Source organism: Megachile rotundata, chromosome 5 (genome assembly GCF_050947335.1).
Source record: "Megachile rotundata isolate GNS110a chromosome 5, iyMegRotu1, whole genome shotgun sequence".
Lineage (NCBI taxonomy): Eukaryota > Metazoa > Arthropoda > Insecta > Hymenoptera > Megachilidae > Megachile > Megachile rotundata.
In genome coordinates this window covers 4006767-4032791 of record NC_134987.1, presented here as the reverse complement: position 1 = coordinate 4032791, position 26025 = coordinate 4006767, and the positions used below count along the sequence as shown (strand labels likewise).

General features: G+C 32.0%; 2 protein-coding genes across 13 annotated transcripts in view; one reads left to right on the top strand and one right to left on the bottom strand.

Annotated features, from left to right (window-relative positions):
- Smr (nuclear receptor corepressor smrter) overlaps window positions 1-26025 on the top strand; it is a 137650-nt gene that overhangs the window by 68509 nt on the left and 43116 nt on the right. For 7 of the 12 annotated variants that reach the window (XM_076531776.1, XM_076531777.1, XM_076531780.1 and 4 more), the window contains 6 exons: window positions 682-1140; window positions 3190-3498; window positions 3971-4390; window positions 4888-5244; window positions 5363-5847; window positions 16662-16903. In XM_076531776.1, coding sequence (XP_076387891.1) covers window positions 682-1140; window positions 3190-3498; window positions 3971-4390; window positions 4888-5244; window positions 5363-5847; window positions 16662-16903 — 2272 coding nt within the window. Of the gene's footprint in view, window positions 1-681; window positions 1141-2586; window positions 2976-3189; window positions 3499-3970; window positions 4391-4887; window positions 5245-5362; window positions 5848-16661; window positions 16904-26025 lie in introns of those variants that run through there. The other 5 variants (XM_076531785.1, XM_076531779.1, XM_076531781.1 and 2 more) reach the window with 4 other exon arrangements.
- LOC105663201 (uncharacterized) lies at window positions 20147-25634 on the bottom strand. The gene is made up of 4 exons (XM_012290702.2): window positions 24741-25634; window positions 21891-22362; window positions 20447-21484; window positions 20147-20352 (listed from the first exon to the last, which is right to left on the bottom strand). Exons 1-3 carry the CDS (start codon window positions 25069-25071, stop codon window positions 20458-20460), a joined length of 1830 nt encoding a protein of 609 aa, XP_012146092.1. The 5' UTR covers window positions 25072-25634; the 3' UTR covers window positions 20147-20352; window positions 20447-20457.

Here is a 26025-nt window from a genome sequence, read left to right as displayed (position 1 = left end):
ATTTATAAATTACCAAACTCTTAAGTTTTCAGATTTCCAAACATTAAACTCCTGTGTTTAATTCCACAGTTTGCAAATTTTTAAATTTTCAAGTTTGTAGATCTTCAAATTCCAACATATATAAATTTTCAATTTCCAAATTGCGAAATTCCTTAATTTTCAAATCTCCAAATTTATAAATTTTTAAATTACCAGGTCTGGAAATGACCAAAATTTTTAAAACTTAAAATTCTCCATTATAAGCTCAAAGGTTTCACTTGCAACGTATGTAATGGGCACGTACGTATTTTTTTTGTTTTACACCATTTAACGAGCGATTCGAACGCGCACAACGTTATATGTTTGTGTGCGTGTACGATTATGGCCATAGATGGTGGTAAGCTGGGTGAATAGTAGAAAGCGACGAAAGAAAGAGGAAAGAGAATAATGGTAGAGCTTAGACACAATAAGAGTGCAAGGAACGTATGACGGTGTTGTAGGTATATTGATAGTATACCGTCTGCCCTCTTGAACCGGGTCATCGATTTTCTTGAAATAGGTTCGCGCCGAGAAGGTTAGGCAAGATAAATTGAATAATACGCGTACAAAAAAGAACAAAAGATGAAAGAGAAAGAATGAAAGAGAGAGTTCAAAGGAGGGATGAATTTTGATTAAAGTATTTCTTTTTCTACTCTTTTTCAGGTGAACGAAAGGATCGCTATTAGCGTGAGCAGTAGTCCTTTATCGCAAATAGGAGTCGGTGTTGGAGTAGTTACAGCCGAATATGCGGCGAATAGCGGTATAAGTAGTGCCATGGCTGGTGGAAGGGGGGATAGACCGAGGATATCTCTTTTACCACCTGCTTCGGTGACGCCGACACCTTCGCCGACAGCGCCAGATTATCAGCACGTGTCCAGTGCAAGAAATTCACGAATAGGCCTGATGCCCGTCCAACCGGATCAGTATTGCAGTCGTACGGCCGTTGAGATGGCCAACCTGCAGGAGGCGCCGCCCTTCAAAAAAATACGCCTGGTTCAACCAACCCAAGTTCAATCACAGTCCCAGTCGCAATCTCGCTGTCAGAGTTTGTCACCTGCTGACCCCTGTGGAAAACAAGAGCACGTGGTGCAGTTGCAGCAACCACTTAGGATAGACACTAGGGTGGGTAATAACGCGCACTTGGGTACAACGTAGGTTTTCTTAGCTAACAACGAATATAGGGGTTCGCCTACCATCACTTGCTTTCGGTTTCTGGGGAGCAAATGCGCAAACTTCGAAACTTTCAAATTTTCTAACATTTTTATATTTCTAAATTCACAATTTTTCAAATGTTCAAATTTCTAAATTTCCAAATAACAAAATTACCAAATTTCCGAATCCTTACATTTCCTGATTTCCATGTTTCCAAATTTCTGAATTCTTTTAATTCTCAATTTACCAAATTATAAAATTTTCAAATCCTTATGTTTCTCAGTTCTTAACGTTCCAAATCCCCAAATTCTTAAATTTCCATATTTTTAAAAGTTCAACTTTCCAAAATTCCAAACCCCCGAATTATCAAATTCCTAAAATATAAAATTCTGAAGTACCCCAATCTCTAAGACCTTAAATTTGAAAACTTTGAATTTTTAAATTTAAAAATGTATGAACCAAGAACTAATGTGTGATGGAACTTTACTTCCACATTGCCATTTTTTCTAGGGAAGCTGTAAGCTTTCCAGTGTATATGCGTATATAAGATGTCCCAATATTAGAGGTATAAACTTGTGCAGAATATGATTATTTGTACAAATAAAGGTGAAAAGTAAACAGTAAGGTTTTTGTATATGATGCATCGTTTTAAAAAAAACGACTTTTTAAATTTATTAAGAACTTATGCGTTTACTAATTGTAAGTTTTGATTTGACACATCTTCACTGTTGTTTGTGTTTGTATTTGTAAATAACAGCAATGTCATTGACATTATTTAACTTTAACAAACCTCCATATTTCATATTATGTAGGTTTTAATTGCAAATTAGTCTGGAAAGAGCAGGATATTGAAAAATAAGTAGAAAACATATTTTGGTTTTTAGAGAATTGAAAAGTACTGTATAACAAGTTAGTTTATTGAGCAAAATTGCATGTGCAGCAGTATAGTCGATATTTTAAACAATTACTACAATAACTCTCGCAATACTATCTTCGCATTATACTCCACTTTGTTTGGTATACCTTGCGCATCATCGAAATTGTTAATACACACGGTTTACTGATATTATAAAAAATAGAGATAACTAATGTTTTACTGTATGCACATTTTTTAAATAACGTTAACACATTAAGAAGAGAAGGACGATTTTTTGTAATTCGTCTTATGTATCTAATACAACTAGATTACATGAAAGTATATATATTTGTGTTGTCAGCACTCACAATTCGTTGTTAATATTGAGAGCAGATTTAAAATAGAATATTTTTTTAAGGAATTATGAATTTGGAGTTTATAGTTGGAGTCAATTTGACCACAGATGGTGCGGTAGGCTTAAATGTATAAGGAAAAACATGTTTTAAATTTTGTATACAAATATACTGGCTATGTATTTCATTATAGCGTCAGTCGCAGAGCATTTGTCCTTCAAGAGTTAACAAAATTTATTTTGGAAAGGAGTAGTCTCATTCTAGCTTGTGAAATCATTTTAATTCAATTCAAAGTAAAAGAGATAAATAGAACAGATCCTCGGTATATAACATAATAACAGTGACAAATTCAAATAATGACATTGCCTATGTTTATAAATACAAACATTGAGCAGAAACAAAGGTCTATCAGATACAGAGTTACAGTTAATACATATGTTTCTGGCAAGTTGTCAAAGTCGTTTTTCTTGAAAACGACGTATTATGAACAAAAATTTTGTTTTCATTTTTGAATCTGGTTTTAAATGAATAATTATACTCTACCCGGTTATGCCACTACTTCTGGGACATATTATACAGACTACAGGCAAAATGAGGTATTTTGAACCATTTTTTAGAAATAGAGGTATGATTATCTGACAAAGCTTCTTATAATTTAAGTAAAGAACAATTTGTTTCGAGTAAAAGAGGATAATATTTGTTGAATTGTGAAAATATGGGAAATCTAATATCAGTTTTTATTTAGACGCGTTTTATTATAGAATAGGATACATTAATTCGATATGATATTATATGGAAAGTGTTTGCTAGGAGCAGCCGACTACAGGAGTGTACACGCCGCAAACAGAAGCGATATCACCGACGCTTCCGGAACCGAATACACAGGAAGATGCGCAGTTTAGAAGCACGAAGGATGATCTTTTGCAACAGATCGCCAAGGTTGACAGAGAGATTGCAAAAAGGGAGTCGCAGATAAATAAACTTAGGAAAAAGTTGAAAGAATTAGAAGAAGCAGCGAATAAACCTCTAGAAGCTAGTGGGCTTAAACGTCAAGTTGAAGAACAATCTCAGCAACCAAAGCATCAGTCTCTGGCACAAAAAATTTATGCTGAAAATAGGGTAAGGTTTCAATACAAACTTTGCTTTTAGTTTATTTTACACTGTACTCTTAGGTGCAACGTAAGTTTACTTTTGTAAAGATCAGAATAGAAGGAGGAGATCCTACTATTTGTTTTTCATTTCGGCAGAATGTAGAAATACATACTTCATGCCTTCCTGTTCTCACATGCAAAGAAGAAGAATGAACAAAGAAAATAGTTGAGATCTTTACACTTTCCATTAATCAAGGAAAGCCTAAGTTGCACGCGACAGTACATACTGTACATTCTTCACATTCTTTGGAGTCAACCTGTTAATTGGATAGAATAAATTGATTCATTTCTTAGAATTACAATTTCTATAATTTCCACAATTTTCAAAAGGTTTCAGGATTTTATTTCCTGAATAACTTTTTGACAAAGTTTAAAAGCTTATTTAAATAAGAAACGACGATATGTAACGCATTAGTATTAAAATATAATATTAATTGCAGAGGAAAGCAGAAGAAGCTCATCGACTCCTAGAGAGGCTGGGTCCAAAAGTGGAATTACCTTTATACAATCAGCCGTCAGATACAAGTGTGTATCAGGAAAATCGTACAAAACATCAAACGTGTATGAGAGCAAGGCTTATAGCGAGGCTTCGACGTGAACATGCAGAACGTGCATCTCTTCATCGACAACAGTCACAAACGTACGCTATTTTGGTACAGGAGTGGCATCGTAAAGTAGAGCGGTTAGAAGCAACGCAGAAAAGGAAATCGAAAGAGGCGAGAAATCGCGAATTTTTCGAAAAAGTATTTCCAGAATTACGAAAACAAAGGGAGGACAAAGAACGTTTTAATAGAGTTGGTGCTCGAATTAAAAGTGAAGCTGATCTAGAGGAAATTATGGACGGCCTTCAAGAGCAAGAGGTATATTGTTATTTTATACCGATAACGTTCATGTTGTATAATGTTACACCACTAATTATATGACATATTATAAAAAGATGAGAAGGGGAAAGTTCACAAGCATTATTATTAGGGTTTAGAACAGTAAAGAATGACATTACAAGGTTGATTGAACTTATATTCCAAGTTCTATAGAAAACAAATGTCTAATTATAAAAAACAATTACTGTTACTTAAAAACTGACGGTCCACTATTCATTTCATTGTTCTAATATGTGACTATAAAAAGAATTTCGTTAAAATTCGTTTCACTTCTAAAGATACTTAATTTTATTAAATAACTTCAGTCTACCATATAGTTACTATTGTTATTTACAACACAGTGCTATTTATAATTAAATATTTTTAAAAAAGAAGAGGATTCTGTAAAGAACTTTCGTAATGTACAATTATTAAAGTGTGTATTTGATATGTCTTTTGTAACATTTGTATTCATTTTTATTCTACTATTTTTACAGATGGAAGATAAGAAGATGCGGTCGTACGCAGTGATACCTCCTTTATTGCTGGATACAAAGCAAAGGCGAATCGCGTTTCAAAATCGGAATGGTCTTCTTCAGCCAGAAGAATTAGAGGCTCTTCACAGCGAACGAAAATTAATTAATGTATGGAGTTCTGTGGAGCATGAATTGTTCAAAGAAAAATATTTGCAACATCCTAAGAATTTTGGAACGATAGCTCAATCTTTAGAACATAAGTCCGTTCCAGATTGTGTGCATCATTACTACCTCACTAAAAAAGCAGAAAATTATAAGCAGCTCTTGCGAAAATCGCGGCAACGAACACGTAGCTCTCGGAATAATCCTAATAATAAAGTGAGTTCATTTACAATAATGTTCTTGTTATATCAGATATATTTGGTTACAGAGAACTGTAACGAATGAATTAATTTTGTCACAATATTGTATATTTATTTTGTTATTAATTTTGCAGGTAAATAATACTAGTTCAAGTATTGGACCTATAGACATATTAACTACGGGTGTTACGACGAGGTTGCAACGTGAGCAGCAACAAAAAACACAAGAGAATCCTCAAACTAATTCGACAGCAACAACAACCACGACGACCACGACGACGACTACAACTACGTCTAGTGTGTCTACACCCGCTGCAACAACGATAGTGACTACTGCAGCTACTTCTTTGAGTACAGCAACGTCGAGTATATGTATAAGTACAGAATCTGTAATAGCATCAACAACAGCTACAACGACATCTGTACCGAGTACCACGACATCATGCGTTACGACATCGTCGTCGACGACAACAAGTGCGAAGGACAATAGGGAAACTAACAAAGAAAATAAAGAAAGTAAACTGGAAACTAAGGAACCACACCTTGTCAAAGTGGAAGTGAAAGAAGAATCACAGTGGGTGAATTCGGATACAGTGCCGGGAAAGGACGTTAAAGTAATGTACGTATTATGTTCTCTCCCTTTTCTTCACATAAACATTTTTATTTAAGTAAGAGCAAAATTTACATTAGAATTATTTTTGTCATATTGACGTAATTATAATTTGACATAAAGAATAGTACATTTCTAATTCTAAATAGGAATTGTTAAACTGAATTTACGGTTCATTAAAATTCCAAATATATCCATTTTTTTTTATCTGGTAGCTTAGTAAAAAATGGAATTATTTGATTGAGCAATTTAAAAATTTTATTTGATACACAAAATGAATGGTAAGAATTATTATATATACGATTTAATAAATTATTGTTACATATATAACCTTTAAAAAACTAATATAAATATGAGTTACTAAAATATTTATTCTTTTTTTTATACAGGGTGAGAAACATAACTGGAACCACTTCGATAACGTCACAAGTAATGACTGTGACAAAACTTGATTTAGACGAATACTGTATGATTCTAAGTCACATAGTGTACCGTTTGATTTTATTTTATTACTTATACTTTTTTCATGATCATTTTTAATTTCTTAATTGGAAACCGTTCGTTTGTCAACGGTTTTCAACCGTTGTGTGAACAACGTTCACACGTTGTGTGTAATATTACGGTTTTAAAAATATGCTGTTTTAATCAATTTATTATGACATGAATGTTATATGTAGAATATTCTTTTCATACATGCTTATATATTAGATTTATAAAAAGTATTATTTTTATTATTTAAGCGCTACATATAACAGAGTAAATAGTCCTAAACTATGATGTTCGAAAAATGTACTTGTATAGACGACCACGCACTCACATGCATCATTTGAAAATTATAATTTTGTATTTATTTTAAAGTGCATAAATGTAGTTTCTACTACGTGTAGGCTTTTTTAAATATATTATTTACAAAATAGTAAACATTTAAAGAAATTGTATTTGATTTTTCCAAAAGCACTAACAATTTTGGTCGGTATTTTGAACAATTATTTTCTCTAGATGCATATATATTAAAATAGGTCTAAATCTATAATGTTCGGATGATGTATGTGATCAGTATTTACTCTGTTCTATGTAGCGTTTAGATAATGGAAAAATGTTTTTGTAGATTTAATATATAAATATACGTACATGAAAAGATGAAAATGTTCAACACATAAGATATAGGTCACAATAAGTTCATCAAAAGCAGTATAGTTTACTTCCGTTACTGTGTTGATGTTCCTTCGAATGTTCAATAGAACAATTTTATAGAAATTTTATCAATTAATGCATTGCAATCTAAGTGATGTTGGTGCATGTAGTATTGATACGTATAATGTTTGAAAGATTCGTGACATATCTTATAAATTTTATTTTTGCTATAACGACAATTTTACGTATATTGAAACAGTATATTTGTTTAATAATATGTGTTGTCCTTAAAGCCCAATACATTTTCAGAATTTTTTTTTGAAACTTACATGCTGGAAACAGTATTTGGTTGTATTGTTGCACAAATGTTGCTCATTTTTCAATGTTCATCTTCGAAAGTAACTTGTTACGTCTGATACACTATAGATTTTTGAAAAAAATTTACGTTACCTTAGTTGTACGTTTCAAGCATAAGATAGACTTTAATGTGTTAATTGGTAAAATTTCATTAAAAATCTAGTAACCATTTTGCACAATATGCATATAAATTTGTTTCAAAATATTAATATTAATTGGCAGCTTTCTTTATAAAGAAAGTTTCATTTTTATTTAATCGATTAAAGATGACCTTGAAATTTCTTAAAATATAAACAAGAAAATATTGGATAGTACATTATACGACTTTCTTAGAATCATATAGTATTCGTCTTAATGGAATTTTTGTTGCAATTATAATTTACGACATTTCCGAATTGGTTTTAATTATGTATCTTATCCTGTATATGCAACAATTATTTCATTATTCTTTTCTGAAACTTAATGTAGAGTTATATTTATTTTTAAATGTATATCTTAGGAATGTATAGTACAGTTCCAAAAATAGGTGTTATGAGTCATACAGTGTCTATCTTTATTAATCAATACTTGTTTTAATTTCACTTTCTTCGATACTTTCAGTTCTTGTGGAAGCAAAACTTAACGTGTATTGATTCTTGAATTTAATATCCAGTATAGTTTATTTCATACATCATGTGCTCGTAATAAATAGTTGTATTACATCTAGTTCACTATTCAATAAGTAAAATTTACATGCAATCGAATTTATAATTGTGAATATATATGTGTAGAAACATGCGAAATAAATAACCGTTTCGGTTTCAATTGCTTACTGAAATGATAAATTTTTAGGCAGAAATTGGGGAATCAAACAATGAATATATTACATTTTATTATAGTTACTGTTCACAAATACTTGTGCTTATGGCAAAATATTTATATAAATAATTATAAACTTTTATCTACGGTTTTTAAAGAAACGCAATTAAGCAGATTTATTAATAGAATTAATCACTTGGATGACTCTGAGAAAATATAATTCTAAATTTAGAAAATTATTTTATTGGAATAATAAAATTATTATTCATTATTCCTTTTCAATGCAATGCATTAAAAGAATTTTTGTATATTTAGTTTGTTTGTTTGAAAATTTCTGATTTTATAGGGCACATAATAGTATTGTATTTTATAGGCTTAGTACTATAAAATTTTATAGTACTGCTAAAGTAATAGTTTTTGAAACAAAAGTGGGGTATAGCTTTGGACCAAATTGAATTTTCTAGTCTATATTATTAGAATGCTCAGATTACTTCATAAATGTCTATCTATGTTTAGATTGCTTCAGTCTGTAAGCCACATATAAATAATGTATTTATGTATATGGAATATGTTCTGAAGTTACGCTCTCATACATTACTAAGAAATGTCTGAAACAATATTTCATTACAATAATTTATTCCATATATAATGAAGAAAATGACTATAATTGCAGAAATAATTTCAAATTATACGGACTACATGAATATTAATCACAATACTTAATTATTAAAATAATTTCCGCACAAAGATTTCTTTTCTTAGAAACAATTATTATTATTGTATTTTTATGAGGTTGAAGTCCTTATTTTGTCTTTCTGCTCTGATAGTTTAACAAAAAAATGCTCTTAACGAAAGTTTATAATGCAAAATAAACCTTTCAAAGCACCTTTATCACTCTGTACATGACGTGGTTTAAACCAAACACTGGCTTGTGTTTCTTTAAGTAGCATTATATATTTCCCTTTTATATTCTTAAGACATGAAAAAATCTATTTAATTAAAATAGCATTATGTGCTACTTTTGTTTAATTTTGAAATAATTTCATTTATTTGTAAATTACAGATTACGAGATGACTTTTTTCGTGTAGACTATACATTGTTGTTTGTTTTTAATATTGTAAGAACTACCGATTTGTTGCTACTTTCACACGGATTTTACGTTCAGAAGTGACGTTGCATTGCAGTAGTAGTAGCGTATGAAAATCTACAGGGACAAAATTAAGAGAATAGCCATTTCTGAGAATTTTCTGCTATTGGTTTTCTTCTCTGGGGAAACGTAACACGAGTCTACTTGATTTAAATAAAGCTAGCTAACATTATTGAAAAATGCAAAGCTTTATGCCATTGAAAATTAAAATTTGAACATTTTAGTCTGATAACTGATTACGTTTCACGTTTTATTTACATTTTATTTATATTATTTTGTACGAGCCTTTATTTTTATACTTGAAAGAAATGCCTCGATATTATGTCAATTCGTAGATTGTAAATAAGTGAATAATTTTAAGATCACTCGATTACAATAGTTATATTTCATTACTTAATTAGTTATTTTTGCGCAGTTTAAAAATATAAAAAGAAAAATGTAGAATGCTACTTAATGAAAACAAACTGACTTCAATTTTTCGTGGAAAAGGAATTTTTTCATGAAAGATGGAACGATAAGTCGCAGATAAGATGCTTAATAATAATTGAAAATCAGTGTAAAAATTTATTATATAAAAATATATGGAAGAATGTCATATATTCCCAGAGATGTCGCCAGATGTACTTACAATCTGTTTAAAATGCTTTAATGTACTAATTTAAGTAATTATATTAATCAATTCAAGTTCAAAACAGTTAGTGATGTAGAAGTATAAGTATTTAGGAATATAGGAAGATAGGGATATGGATATACGAGGTATGGCACAAAAAAAAACGAGACTAGTCCAATAAATCACTGTATCTTCAGAATCAGTTCTCCGTGACATTATCACCTTCAAAATAGTTCCCTTCAGCGTTCACACACTTCTGCATTCAGCGCTGCCATTGCTAGTAACAATTCTGGAACGAAGTTTTTGGAAGTACCTTCGGCAGATTCTCCGTTTCTGCTTGAACCTCTTCAACTGAGATGAAATGGATTCCGTTTAAGCAAAATTTAACTTTAGGAAATAAAAAAAAGTCGCATGAAGTCAAATCAGGTGAATAAGGAGGATGCCCTATCACAGTAATATTTTTGCTGGTCAGAAACTGCTTGACAGACAGTGCCGTGTGAACGGGTGCATTGTCCTAGTGCAACAGCCATCCATCGCTCCACAACTGTGGCCCTTTTTTCCTAATTTTTTCACTAAATCTTTTTAATACTTCAATGTAATAGTGTTGGTTAACAGTCTGACTACTGGGAAACCACTCAATCATTACAATTCCATTAACGTCGAATTTTGATTTTGACATGCATGCTTTTTTGGGTTTTGGGGATCCCGGAGGCTTCCACTGCATCGACTGGCGCTTACTTTCTGGGTCATAGGTAAAAATCCATGTTTCATCACATGCTACAACAGATTTCAAAAAATTTTACAAGAAACTTGATGTTTATTCGCTGTTCGGGTTTTACATTAGACTTTTTCCCGGCAGAATGCAGTTGCATGTGTTTAGTCAATGATGTAATACTCCCAAAGGGTATGATGGATTAAATCGAAATTGGCAGCATGGATAGAGGATATGTGTGGGATGATAAAACAGTTTCTGCCAACTGCATTGTCTTTTCAAACTACACACCTAGTCTCGTTCTTTTTGTGTCGCACCTCGTATAAATAACACATTACTTAGAAGCGTAAAAGAATTATTCTTTTTATATTAACAATAGTATTGTTAAATGTAAATCGAAGGCAAGAATTATTGATTTGTAAATTTGAATAGTGTTGAAGGATTCTTTATTATATTTTGCTTAAAGTTGCTTTTCGACAAATTCTACTCATGAAAAGAAAAAGATAAACTGTAACAGTTAATTAAATAGGATTACTTAAAATTTTTCACTTATAAATTAGCTTTTTTTTATTATTTTGAATCTGCTTTGAAATTATAATATTTAGAATGTCCTTAAAGATGGAAAAATATTTAAAATGAATAAACGTACTATTGTAATTAGGTAGGTAAATAGTATAACATGCTAACATATTAATGAATACATGCTGAGATAGTAAGAGCTAATATCTGACATAATTCTGTACGTTTACTTGATTCTATTAAAAAATGTTTTAGATGAATTACATATATTGCATTTGAAAAGACTTATTAGATTGATACAATTTAATTTTTCTATACTTTATATTTTCTGGAATATTAAGATAACTGGAGTATCAGTTGAATGCTTTCAATGTTTTTTAATACTTGTTTTTACTTAAAAACAGGAGTACTTTTTTGATGCTACAAAATATTGAGTATGTTTTCAAAAAATGAAACATTAAATATAGTAATACAATTACACTCAGTATTTTTTCTTATATCAAGGGTTCAAAACAAACTCAGAATCATTTTATCATACTTCATCGAATTCGACTTTTCTTTCATTGTAACGTAATATTTAAAAAAATGTACAAATGAAAGAATTTAAATAATGGAAATGTAATAGCTTTAATAATTCGGAAAATGTTAGGAAATATAAATTTATACTTTCTGTTATATAACAGAATGAGATTATTATCTGCCTAATAAGTCTCCTTAATTGAAATAATATTCTATATAAAACGTTTTTTGATGTAGTAAGTAACGAATCACAATTAATTCTCTGCACGCAGTATTAATTATTTTTAAGTCAAAATTAAATTGTTTAAAGAGAATTCTTTAATTTTTTAGTTTTTATTTTTAGAAAACACAATAGTTGACAATGTATTACAAATTATATAATTGTTTAGAAACGTTTTTTACATAGTTAGTATAATTTTATAAACAGAATAGTATAACGGTTGATTAAATCAATTATGTTAATTGCTTTAGACATCAATATTTAGACAGAAAAATAGAATTTAACTTCTGAGTAAAAAAATTCCTGACTAGAATCTGTGTTGGAATCTGTAAACAGAATTAGATCAAACCGACATCACATTTATCTTATGAAAAGCAGAAAGAAACGTTAATTTCTATCTTCTTATATTTAAATAGACAGTTCAAAAAATGTTCATACACAAAACTTGTTTGTATCATAAGAAGATTTGAAGATATTAACAAAAATGCATTTTCCATCTTTAACTTTGATCTATCTTCACCCCACAAATATAAATCACTGTTGATAAAAAATAATATACGTCAAATTTTTCATAAACTTACTTTCAACAAAATCGATTATCAATGTTTGGAAAACCTCTCTTATTAATCTTATAAATCTCATTTTTATTGAAGCGTATTTCCCATATGTTTTTACCGCCATAGTTTATCGATTACAATAACATCGTTTCAATATCACCGATAAAATTTGTAAGAGAAATTATGAGAAGTATTAAGGAAGCAAAAGAATGGAACCATTGAAGCGTTAGGGTGGTTGATGGTTTATGGTGCAGGGGAGAAACCAGGGGGCGCTGATGGGAGGGGAATAGAACGCGGTGGTAAAACGGGGTTGTTCCAGAGGGATGGCAAGGGTAGTTATTAGCAGATTGTAATGCTAATCAATGGTTACTGGTTAGTGGATTATGTTTACGTAGGCATTCATCATCGAAATTGAGTCGATCGTTGGAAATCTGATTCCGAACTGCGTGAAAACCAGAACGTTGCCTCTCCTCGTTCATTTAGAAACGATATACAGAATGTTTTATTCATTTTTCTTATAATTGAATTAATATTTGTCTGAATATATGGGAAAAAAACACATCTATTAGATTGGGGAATAAGTTCGTGGCGTTTTGACATTTTCTTTTTTTTACAGCGACATTTTGCAATTTGCAAGGGGTTATAATATTCATTCGAAAGAGCTCTTTCTGCTCTAGAAAACTGTGTTAATCGTTTTTTTTCAGTAGATTCATTCGTTATTACTATTGAGGCTCAGAAATGGAATATCAAGAAGGTAAAAAGCAGCATTTTCGACACCTGCTCTTCTTCGCTTTCATCGCGGCCAGAAAGTTGTGAAAAGTTGTGAAAAGTTGCTGAAACAGGCCGGGATATTTGCAATATATACGGAGAAGGTGTCATAGGTGTCATAGAAGATGTCATAAGTTTCATTGGCCATAGACCCCTGTTTCCTATAGCGACGACAGGTACCGCGGCGGATTTATACCTGTTCGCTGGACCTTCCCTGGCTACCGATGAAACAATAAACATCTGATATTGTTCAATTGTTAAAAACGTGACAAATTATCGTATAAAAAGGGCTCACCCTCTTCGAAAACAAATCTCAAAAAGTAGGAGAAAATTTTATATGTAATAATTATTGCTAAATTGCAATAAACAAAAAATTCCAAAAACGCATATCCCCTATTTTGATCCATATTTTTCGTATACAAATCTGCAAAAAAATCGAACTGCATTTAGGGTGAAAAATTGAAAAAAAAGTCCAATTTTTTAATATATTATTTAAATAAATAATTTCTCCCGAAATTTTTGTCACTAACTAAATTTCTGACTAAAAACTACACAATTTAAAAAAAAATTCACCTTCCTACACCCTCTACTTTCTGAGATATTAAAGAAAATGTGTTTTCAACCGCGAACTTTGAGGGCTATTTTCACCCCCTCAACATGCATGTCCGTAGATATAAAAAAATACGTGTCAAATGATTGTTAAAAAGCTACCACATATGTCAATTTCATTAAAATCCGCGTGTGATACCTTGGTGATGTCCCTTGTGAGTGTATTGGTTGGTAATGAACACCGGAACTGAGTAGTATTTACAGTGAAATATTTTTTATCAAAATTGATGAAATGTATTTTATAACTCGATTTAATTTGCTGAAGAATTTTATAAGTGAAGAGCATGGTTGTATATAAGGTTTAAAATTAAGTTCGCGATTTTTCCAACGTGATATTTCATAGTTAGAAAATGAACCGATCTTTTCTAGCTCTTTACATTAATTATTTATAGAAAATAGATGTTTCTGATTAACAAAAATAGGAAAATTGTTCAAAACGTTTATGTGATGGTATATAAAAAAAATTTGCTCTTTTGTAGTAATGCTTTCAAAGGAGAAAAGTGGCCATTTTTCTGCAAAATTTTATATGAAAGATGTTAACGAAGCAGTAAGGTAGATGAGACATTTATCTAACGGTTACACGTGTACTGCGTGATACTTTTGTTACACAGGTATTTTTAAATTTTGGAAATTTGAAAATTTTGAAATTGAATTCGTAAAGTTTGGAACTTGAGAAATTTACAGCTTTTGAATTTGCAAATTTGAATATTTAAAAATTTGGGAACTTGCCAGATTGGAAATTTAGGAATTTGGGAATTTGGAGTATTGAACATTGGAGGATACGAAAATCTGGACATTTGCGGATTCAGAAATAAATGATAAATTGGAAAATTTGAAATTCGGGAATTTGAAAATTTGGGAATTTGGAAATTCGGGAATTTGAGTATTTAAGAAACTAGAAATTAAGAAATTCAGTTGTTTGGAAATTTGAAGACCCTGCAGCGAAATTTAATATGTGAAAAATGACATATTTTAACCAAGACATACAAATTACATAAATTATTATTTTTGGTTAATTTTTTAATATATTATTTATCATTATTTTACTACTAAAGCGTTTTATTTGCTCTCTATATGCTATTTGCTCTCTATATCCTTTATATGCTATTTTACATTAAAAATAATGTCTTTTACAAGCTGTTATTTTTAGACTATGACATATAGGTATTTATAAAATCGCGTATTACGTATGTTAGATACATAAAAATAAAAAGCAAAAAGAATCTTACCATACATTTAAAGTAGTTAGTTGAATAATTACCACATTTTATAAATATTTAATGTTTTTCATTGGAAAACTAGCGAGGCAAGCGGAATATTTCAATTGCTGTAATATCGCTGTAAAGAACCTTCCAAATGTAACCATTTATTCCTATTTTTATTCTGGCATAATAAAAAATCACTATTTAAACTACTAATTTATTTAAAAGTTAGATAAAAGTAAAAGCATATTATATTCTGTTATTGCACACAGAATGACTGAGTTCGAAAACAAAAAGACAGATGTGATGACGTAGGAGTACCTTAAAACAGCATTTAATGGTACATCAGTTTGTATCTCAAAATACAATAAAAAAGACAATATAAACCGTTAAATAATATTCTTAATATAAAATAATTGATTACCAATTACATAAAACAATGTCCAATTTCGAAGTAGAAAATCTGACACGAATTGTTGATACGAAAGCACCTTAAAATTGCATTTACGCAATGTCAATTTGAAGCACAAATGAAAATAAATTTAATGGAAATTACTGTGTAATCCGTTCATTAATATGTTTCGTAAAAGCTAGTTATTAAATCCTCTTATCGTTAGGCATATGAAGTGAACAATTTTGAAATATCGAAAGTCTAATAGGATTTAGTAATATAAAAGTACCATCAAATATTGTATATCAATTTAAAACTTAAAGTTCAACGAAAATGACTGTGTAAACGTTTTGGTAGTATTTTAAATACAAAACGGCTAGTCACTTATAGTGAACAATGATCGATTTCAGAGTATCTGATATACGAAACATTTTATGTAACGAATGAAACTATTAATTTTATGATAAAAGTATCATAAAGTAGTACTTCTGTTACTTGTAATTGGAACTTGTATTAATTTGAAGATTGACGTTTGTTAAAAATGACCATTCAAACCTTTTGTTAATATATTTCATACGAAATTATTAATTGTTAGATAACCACCTCACTTTTACTATCATTTTACGGATTCTACAGAGTAATCGATAAGACGATTTTCTGATGATTAGTCATTTCATGCTAAAAAGGATTGTGAAATATTTGCATCATCATTTTTAGCAAACTTTAAGCTTTAAATTGATGTATCATAGGTTTCTATTGCTATTTTTTAATACTTTTCAGTCGTCAAATTCTATGACACGAAGCTGATCATTGTTGCAACTGGCAGTTAACTATTTTATATGAAGAATACTACTGAAACGTTTGTGTATTCATTTTCTGGTGTTCTGAAACCGGTTATTGCAACGAAATAATATAAAGAACACTTTTCACAATCGTGGTTGAATGAACATATATATTGCATGTACATTTATGATATATGTTCCATTTATAAAAACACATTCAATATTTCACTAACATAAATGTATTTATGTAGTTTGTATCTAAGTAAATTATTACTAATTTATTAGTAATTATTATTAGGTAATCTATTTAAGTAAAACAATCAGTTATGATTTATATTATACTAAAAAATAACATCAACCAAAATCAGAACCGTTATGTTTTGACCTAGAATCTAGTAGAAGCATTTCATTAATATTCGATTCAGTGGTGTTAGTTTTCTCATACCGATTGGCTAACACAACTAACCGATGTTCCGTGTTTGCTCGATGTGTTGTAGAATCGACGGGAAAAGCACGTTGTCGTCGTCGTCATCGTCGTTGAACAACAACGCGACGAACGCCTCGACGATTCAGTCAGATTTCAAAGATTCTAACAAAAAGAAACCGGGTTGCAGGGAAGCAAACAGCGGCGGATCCGGCAGCGTTGGAAACGCGAGTCGAATCAAGGAGAAGAAAAAGGATAATCATGCCACCCCTATGGAAACCAGCGACGAGGAAGCTCAATCGATGGACACCATCGGTAAGTCTGCAAAAATCAGTTTTCTTTGTTTGCTCTAGAATACTACATTTTTATTGTTATAAGAAATAAGTTTTTATTTCTATAAAAATAAATCCTTTGTGGATTTACGTGTCTGTAATAAATTCGCTTTCCGGGAAAGGTATTTTAAAAATCATATATTTAAAACATATTTTAAAAATTTTGTTAAGATTGACTCTATAGGTAATTATTTGTCAAAATTGACTGTATAAATATGTAATTATCTACCAAAGTTGTCTCTATAAGTAAACTATGTTTGCTTAACATAATAAGATAGTAAGATTATAAAGTTTATCTAATAAGAGAATGACTATGTTTATAAAAAAAAGTAGTCTCATTAAAAATCTCAACGTATATCATGTACTTTAACACTAAATTTATAGAACGCGTAAAATGACGGATTCTTGATTCCTTATTTTTAGTTACGAAAATTAAGAGCTTTTGTCAAAATTTTATGCTAACACGTAACGGTCATACTTGATAAGAATGATACACCTAGCACACTGATTGTGAGACATTTAAGACTCCAGCCATTAAAAATGTTTCGTTCCAAAGAGCTATTCATTCTTTCAGCTTTAAAAAAAAAACTATAAATAATCTTTGAAAGTTCTTTTAATATATTTCACAGCTGTCTTCAGTAAATTTAAACGTAGGATATGAAAAGAATTTAGAAGTGAAAAAATTGAAAAAGTGACGGTTTTTACAGAAAAATTCAAAACTTCTTCGATTTTAATGTAAAGAACTCTAAAATTTTAGGTGAACACTATTAAGATATAACAACCTGAGGAAAAAATAGGAAAAATACTTAAAAGTGTAGTTAAATTGGCTGGAGTAATTTCATCCCTCAGTGCGAACATTAAGGATTAACCTTCATTAAAATAAACATTCATTGTATAATTTAGTTTACGTATAAGTCATTATTTATTCTTTTTCTATTTAAATCGAAGTCGTCATTAAAGATCCGTAAATCTCGGATTAATTCTGTGGAATTTTCAAAATTCGTAAAATCAATCATTTTGAAACATATTATGTGTCGAAATATGTTCTTCCTAAGTGACTTCATGAAAGCGTAGACGTACAAATATAAAATATTTCCGTTCCTTCGAGGTGTTGTAATATTGACAAAACCCATAATTATGACTGTGGTGTGAATCCAAATTCTCGATAAACTGAACACTTTGTTTTGCACCACACAGATTAATTTTACTATATCATCTAAGAACTTGTTTTAAAAATATTCGTAAGCTGAAGTCGATTATTATGTGGAACGAAAAATCACGTTTATTTTGATAATGGTACAGTTTTAGTAAATAGTTCAATTTTTCTAGAGTTTTGAATGAAGTCGCTTTTATAATCGCTGGTACATATAAATTTACAATACGCAGTAGAATAGCGTAGAAATAACACTCTTGCTGTTTGAAGAAAAAATAAAAATTTAAAAATATGTGGAACTTCACAGAAATATAGTTTCATCGATATTAATAATAAAATATTGAAAATATTTATCGTCTTGGCAATAAATTAGTTGAGAAACATTTCATTAAAAACGATTATGACATTTTTTATTATCGTGAATATTTACAAAATCGTACAAAATATATGATTTTTTATATTCTATATTATGGTAGCAAGAAAGTTCAGAAACTTTCAGTAGGATATAAGGTTATCTAAAACAGTAAAGAATAACTGTGCCCGCAGTGGAAATGCTGCCTTACCAAATTTCCTGTATTACTATCTTTCTAAGTTTCTACATTTTCAAATTATTAAATTGACAAATTGAAACTTTTATATTCAAAATTTTAGAAATTCACAAGTTTGAATCTTCTGTGATATAAATTTTTAAGAATGTAGAAATTTGGAAATTTAAGATTTAAGTCTCTAACAGTTCCACGATTGTAAAATTTGAAAATTGGAGAATTTAGGAATTTTTAAATGAGAAATCGAGAATTTAAAAACGTGAGGGTTTGGGAATTTTAGATTTTCTGAATTAAAAAATTTATATTTTTAAAAATTTATAATTGAAACGTTCGAAAATGTAGTAATTTAATGTTTAAAAAATTTGGAAATGTAGTAATTTGAAAATTTGTAAAAGCAGTAATAGTAATTGAAAAATTTTTTAATTTACTAAGTTTGATATTTTAGAATTTGAAAATTTAAGAATTTGATAAAATTTGAATTTGAAAATTTGAAAATACGGAAATTAAAAAATTTAGACATTTGATAGTATACACGTTTTATCACATGATGTAAGTATTGAATTGGCTAATCAATTTTATTGGTGTATTATTCAAAATTGAATATTACTTTAATCGCTACCTCCTTAATTGCTACAAATAGATAATAATATATTCACTCACTAAAATGTTAATAAGCTCTTCATCAATATATTTTGTACGTGCATAGTTGCAATTATTTCTGAATATTGGACATCGTCATTAAACTTTTACAACTGACCTCAATCACGATTCGCGTTAAAATTATTTTTAATACGTATACTTTTTGTCGATATATCCGCTTTGGTCTTTGTAAACCACGCTCAGTAATTAAATCAGAATTTGTTTCGTGTAATACGTGGTTTAATCATTTTGGAACTAAAGGAACAAATTTCTCCCAAAAGCATAAGAAACAAAATAGAAGATTAACTTAAAAAAAACACCAAATATGAATTATTGTCTTTCATTTTGTGAAGACTTCCGTAACAGCAATATAGATTATTAAATTCGAAATAAACTGCGTAAAATTATGCTGAAAAAGTTGACATACTAATTATTATACAATTAGAATCATTTTCCTGCTAAAAGGTCACAATCAGAATTAACTTTTCACTGTCCAAAATAAAAATAATCATCGGTAATTTTAATGTCACTGCAAATGTAAAATGTAGTATTTACACTTTACATTCGAATAAAATTTCAGAATAGTAGAACTTTATGAGCAATATATTATTTGAATAACCGAATTAATCAGAATAGTATAACAGAATATCAGTTAATTCGAATGATGTAACATGATATCACTTAATTCGAATAATATAACGTGATGTCACTAAATTAGATATAACATAACATATCAATTAATTACATTAATACAACATAATGCAAATCAACTAGAATAATGTAACATACTATGTTATAATCCTATTGAATCCATTTACAATATTTTCAAACGTTTCTCAAATTCAGAATGCATCGTCTAAAGAGAACAACAATAAGCAGCAAAACTCGATTCTTTAATTACAGTCCTTTAATTGTTTTGATTTTACAGTAATTTCATAATCTCCAAATAATTCACTGATTAAACTATTAAATTCATCTTTAATCCCTCCCGTCGTCAAAGTGGTTAGCTTCTAGTCCGAACGAGTATTAAGAAGCACTTCGATCACTTTAAACTTTTCTATGGCTACTTCTGTCCAATCTTTTCTTCAGAAAACTCTGAAACAGTACAAAAAAAAAAAAAAACAAATTAAAATTCGTTCCTATACAACTATTTTATTAAATAGTTTTATTAAATTATTATTCAACGTACCTCGAATTATTTCACTGTCTCTCGTTGCTGGATGTGTTCGATCCTTGATCTTCCGCTGCGGTGCTGCTGGCCTCCTCTTGCGGCCTCTCCTCCGCGTTCGCATGACACAACTTCCGGTGTTTGTGTACGAAATAGTAGCTAGGGAATTTGCAGCCACAGATCTTGCAGGGATAGTACTGTACGTTCAGGTCGAGTAGCCTGACTTCCCTCCTGCTGCGTGCGGTGTCTTGTCTCGGTCTGTTGTTGACCACCGTTTCGTTCACCCTGGTGGGTAACAAGTGTCTCTTGGTGTGTTTCCTGTAGCAATACTGTGACTTGAAGGTGTGCCTACAGTAGCCACACGTGTAGCTTCCGCTGGTATTTGCAGCGTCTATGTCAGATCTGATAGGATCGCAAGACCTGACAGCTGCTGGTCCCCCGTTCTCGTCGTTCTCGGTGGAAACGTTCTCCGTTTCAAAACAGGACCTCTGTAAACGAGGTTGCAGTACAGGGCTAGGTGCTGAGGACGAATAGTTTTTGTTCAACACACGATGAAACTTCACTGGACCGTCGCAGCAAGCGACGTCGTAGACCACCGACAGCACTCCACTCGAGGAACCGTCGTTTCTGCTGCTCGATCCTCTTCCTTTTCTTCTGGACGATCTCTGCCGATCGCTCTCGCCCATCGACACCGACTCCACGCTTCTATCGCGAGTGGAACTCGTCTCCTCCACGGATGTTACCGGAGACGATCGATTCTGCGCCTGATTTCCGCTCGAGTTTCTTTGCTCGTAGTCCGTTTCCTCTTTCACTTGCCTTTGCTCCGACTTCTGACAAGCCGGTAACGAGGACTGAGATGTCGAAGACAGCGTCGGAGAGACCGACTGCGACGGGGATGACGCCCTCGTCGAAGTTGCCGCGTTCGATGTGAATGCGGTGAACGCGGCTGCTGCGAACGGCATTGTAGTCGTACTTTCTGGAGATTTTGCACGACTATCCATTCGTAACCCGCGATTCCGATCGATTTGGAATAACGAGGATTTCGGCGATGGCACTTCCCTGTATTCAGAAAAACAGTTAATCCTCTATTTGATCGTCTTCTGTTAACTGAGTAGGTCAACAGAGTTAAGGGACAATTACTCTCAAATTTTTAAATCCATAGCACTGTTAATATCACTTCTCCTATTTGATTCGAAATGGGCCATGTCAGATAATTGAGCTCGAACACACTTGCTCACGAAAACACACAAAAACTCTAATTGTTTATGTTTTAAAAATTCTCATCAAACACAGTAACTCTCTAATAAAATCTGTTGTAATAAACCAATATGTGAACGTGTTAACAAAATAGCATGTGACATTAATAAACTAGTATGTGAAATATTGAATCGTTGAAAAAATAACGCAATGATGATACTTGAGATATGGGTGTTAATTTCGCGAAGGATGAAGCGAATGCGCAAACCTATAGCTCGTGGAGCTCTGCGTTTCTTGCACACTCGAGGTTGGCACCACCGAAACGTTGATGGGAACGGTTGATTGCATCAACACCGAGGGTTGTAGTTGAGGCATATGCGGTATGCCTATCGAGGTAGGTGCGGGTGCGGGTGCGGTTGGGTACAGCGGAGTAGCCGGTGGCCAGCACATGCTAGGATCTATCATCAGCCTGTTAGGTATCGGCCTTAATATGTTTCCGGAGCCTGGCGTCGAAGTCGACATGGTCGATGTCAGGGTCGATGTGGGCCCTGCTGACACCAATATCGGCATCGGTAGAGGCGGTGGAGCCCTCAGTCTGAGCAGGGCTGCCCGACATTGCTCCAACGCTCCTGGCATGTGCAATAGATGGGTCGCTAACAGCACGCTGTACACGTTGTCTAAGGTCACCTCCAATCGGCCTGTGTACATGTAGTTCAGTAACGGTGCGAAAGCTTCCGCTCCTGAAAATATTGGTAATCGGTATGAAAATTTTGTGGAAACTTGAAGAAAAAATTTTTGCTTCTTGACGTTGAGGTCGTTTGGGCCATTATTAATGCGTTTGCTACAGCACTCTATTAGAAATTTGACTATCATGAATCCTTTACTTCTTTGAATCACTTTTATTATAATTAATTGACCTATGTCATAACGTTCTTAAAATTATGCCATAGAATTTGATTTTAATCTGTTTTAAAATGTATAAAGTAATTGTGATTCATATAACGGAGTCGCTTATGTGTGACGCTGGTAGCAAACGTATTAATGATACGATATGAATGGTAATGATACAGTTTACAATCAGGTGATACTTGGTACAACTGGGTAATGATACGTGATGCGAACAAAGTGATAATGATACAATTGAAAGTTGTAGCTAAAGGGTTGATTAAATACCTTTTAACACTTGAATAGCTGCTGCTAAGTATTTGTGATTTCGATTTTGAACTTTTTACGTTATTATTTTTCAGTTTGTATTTATTTATTCTGCCAAATGTAAATTTTAATACAAAAATTAGTGATTTTATAGCGTACATTAAATACTGTCTTTACACATAATTTTATCAATGTTTCCTATTAAATAAAATTGCAAAAATTAGATTTCATAATATGTATAAGTATCAAAGTGTTAAAAAAAGGAAGAAAAGTTTGAGGAGTTAAGAACATAATAGAATTTGTTTTTTCTCTTCAAATTCCTATGATAAGATCATGAAATTAATTGTTCATATTTTCGATATAAAAAATTATCTAAATAAAACAGAGTTTGATGAAATATCTTTTTTCGTTTTAGTTTATCATCTGTAGGGGAGGGTGAAAATATGTGAATAACGTTTCGAAAATTGTGTGCGTATTTTTAAACTGTGAATTGGTATATGCAAATAGACAAAAAATTTGCGTGTTTGAAAAATATTTTGAAAACAATTTCTACAGCTTTAGGATAAAGCAAATTAAATTACTCGGTATATTTTCCGAATTGCATTTCGAAGTTTCAATTTCATACTTTTATATTTTGGTGATTGTTTATTTTAATTCAACAATTATTTTTATGCAAAAAAAAAAAAATATAAAGCATTCGGTTAAAAATAAAATGAATTTTTGGTACGTGACATTTACAAATATCAGAAATAAAAATTTCAGTATAGTAAACTCATTTCCTAAATTTTTATCGAAGAATACTAAAGTATTTCATGATCGCGTAACATTAATATTATGACGTTGATTTTATGATTTTAATATTTTTAAGTACAACATTAATCAACCACATAATGTTTATTTTTAGAGTAAACTAAAATTTTTAATTTACTTTGCATTTGTCATGTTGCATAAATTTTTAAGAAACTTGTGTAATATGTTGCCAAAGAAAAGTATAGAGATGAGCCAATTTTTAATATAACTTTTAGGCAAATGATTTCTTTATGAATCCACTTGTATATTATCAGATTAGATTGAAAAAATACACAAATCGTATTTTGTTATCGTAATTTAAATAGTTTTTATAATATTTGATTGAACATATTATATCACAGTAAATTTATTTTTCAAAAATCTTATTTAAAAATGTTCAATATAACAAACAAAGTAAGCAATATTATCTGTGGTATTTAATTGGAGATTTAATTAAAACATGGGAACTATAAAAAATGCTATTAAATTATAAATTCAGTGAGTAGAAAAAATGACAATCTGTTGGCAAAGTAATAAATCCCTCAAAATTTTTAACTATTAATCTGGAGCAAATTTGAACACAGTTCGTGTATAATGTACATCTGTCCATTAATTAAAATAAGTATTGAAATTATTTATAAATGAACTACTATTGAACGTTAATGTTATGTTTTTTATTCAAGGGGGAAAGCACGTGTTTTTCAGTTGCACCAAAATGTTCAACTCCTATTTACAATGACAATTAACAACTAACATTTACAATGACAATTGTTTAACAAATATTAATTGTTCATTTCTGCACGACCGTTCAAATATCGAGTTAAATGGTGTCAGAATAAAACCATCGAAACGCATCGTTGCTTACAAACCGACGAACCGACGCAACCCGAACCAACTAGACCGTAAAATCTAGTAAAATCGTCCGCCAGACTTTTTTCCTCCAAAATTTGTACAACCTTCAAATTGCATCCACGTATCTTCACGTTCTAGCCTTACTTTTTTCAGCTCAAAAATCAATTCACTTTTGCACAACTATCCAAACACGATGTATGATATCGACATCGTTAGCAATATCGTTTATCGATATCGTTCCCAAACTTCCGAACGGACTATACCGAATAAAACGCGTTCACCGGACTCCTTTGTAAGCGTAAACAAATGACCAAAGAATAATTACCGATGGACGAAACGGACACGGACGTGACCGGTTGTCGCATAGATTGTTCCGAAAGATTGGCGGTCGTGACCGCGATGGCGGTCGCCGGTAAATTCGAACAGGACCCAATGTTAGCGTTAGCAGCGGTGCCAGGCGTATTAACAGCGTTCGTTAGCAGCGCTTTCAGGTAGCCACTATGGGCAGCCAGAACGCCTCTATGGGCAACAAACTGATGTTCTCCTTCATTGCCTACCCTGACCACCGTGTCCGGTGGCGACAGGGTCTCCTGAAGTCGCGAATAATTATCTGTCGTAACGCTGTCACCGAACCAGGCTCTATATAAACTGTACATCGTACAATCCGGTGTATCGGACGATCTGTTCTTTGAATTATTTTCACGTACGTTCCCGCATCGTTAGGTCACGTGTTCCAAGAAAAGTGTCACTGCCGCGTGGTCACACAAAGTAGTCACCGAGAGAATATCTGGTTACGATCGTTTATAGTTATTACGGAAACCGGTTGTTTCTCCCTCCACGAACGATACCCCTCGAATTTGAAGGCCGATACGGGCGATAATGTTAAACGGGTGACCAGCAAGCGTCGCGAGTGCTCGTGATTTGAACGCCAGGAGGTCGGCCGTGGTCTTTCGTCTGGTCGTCACCACCACCGGTTATTACCAGGCACAGCTTGTAGATTCGCTTGCTTTTTCCAACGGTGGCTTTCCTCCTCCAGACGGCTGCTGTCAGCCAGTCCCTGTGCAGCGCACTCCAACCCCCGACCAATGGAGAACCGCCCCCAACGAGTGCAGATTGGTGGTGCTAGCTCAATTACGGCAGGGCTGCACGTGCGCCGGGTATATTTACAGTGTAGAGGATTGTAGCCGTCGCTTTCTTCGTCTTCCGTGCGTAACAACCCTTCTCTGTCTCCGGGTGATTCTTTCGATACCCGTCTTGCATCGCGGGATATCGTATTCGCCCTGCGTCGATATAAAAAAAAAAAACAAATCGAGGAGGAAAAAGTTGCGGTACGTTGTTGGGAAGAATACCGCGATTTATCCGTGGACTTTGTTTTTTTCACGTGTTCCCCACCCTTCTACCTTCGCTGGTCGTGAAGAGAAATCGATCGTTAACGACTCAATTAAGCTTACGAATAATCATCGTATTGTTCCCTGTGTCCTTCTTTTTTTATACGCTCAGAGAGTGGGATTCAATTTTTTGTCGATTTGTCGCCTCTTGAGTTATTTTGAATAGCCGAAGCGGTGTTATTGTATTATTTTTATATTATACTGTCAGTTGAAAGTTTGGGT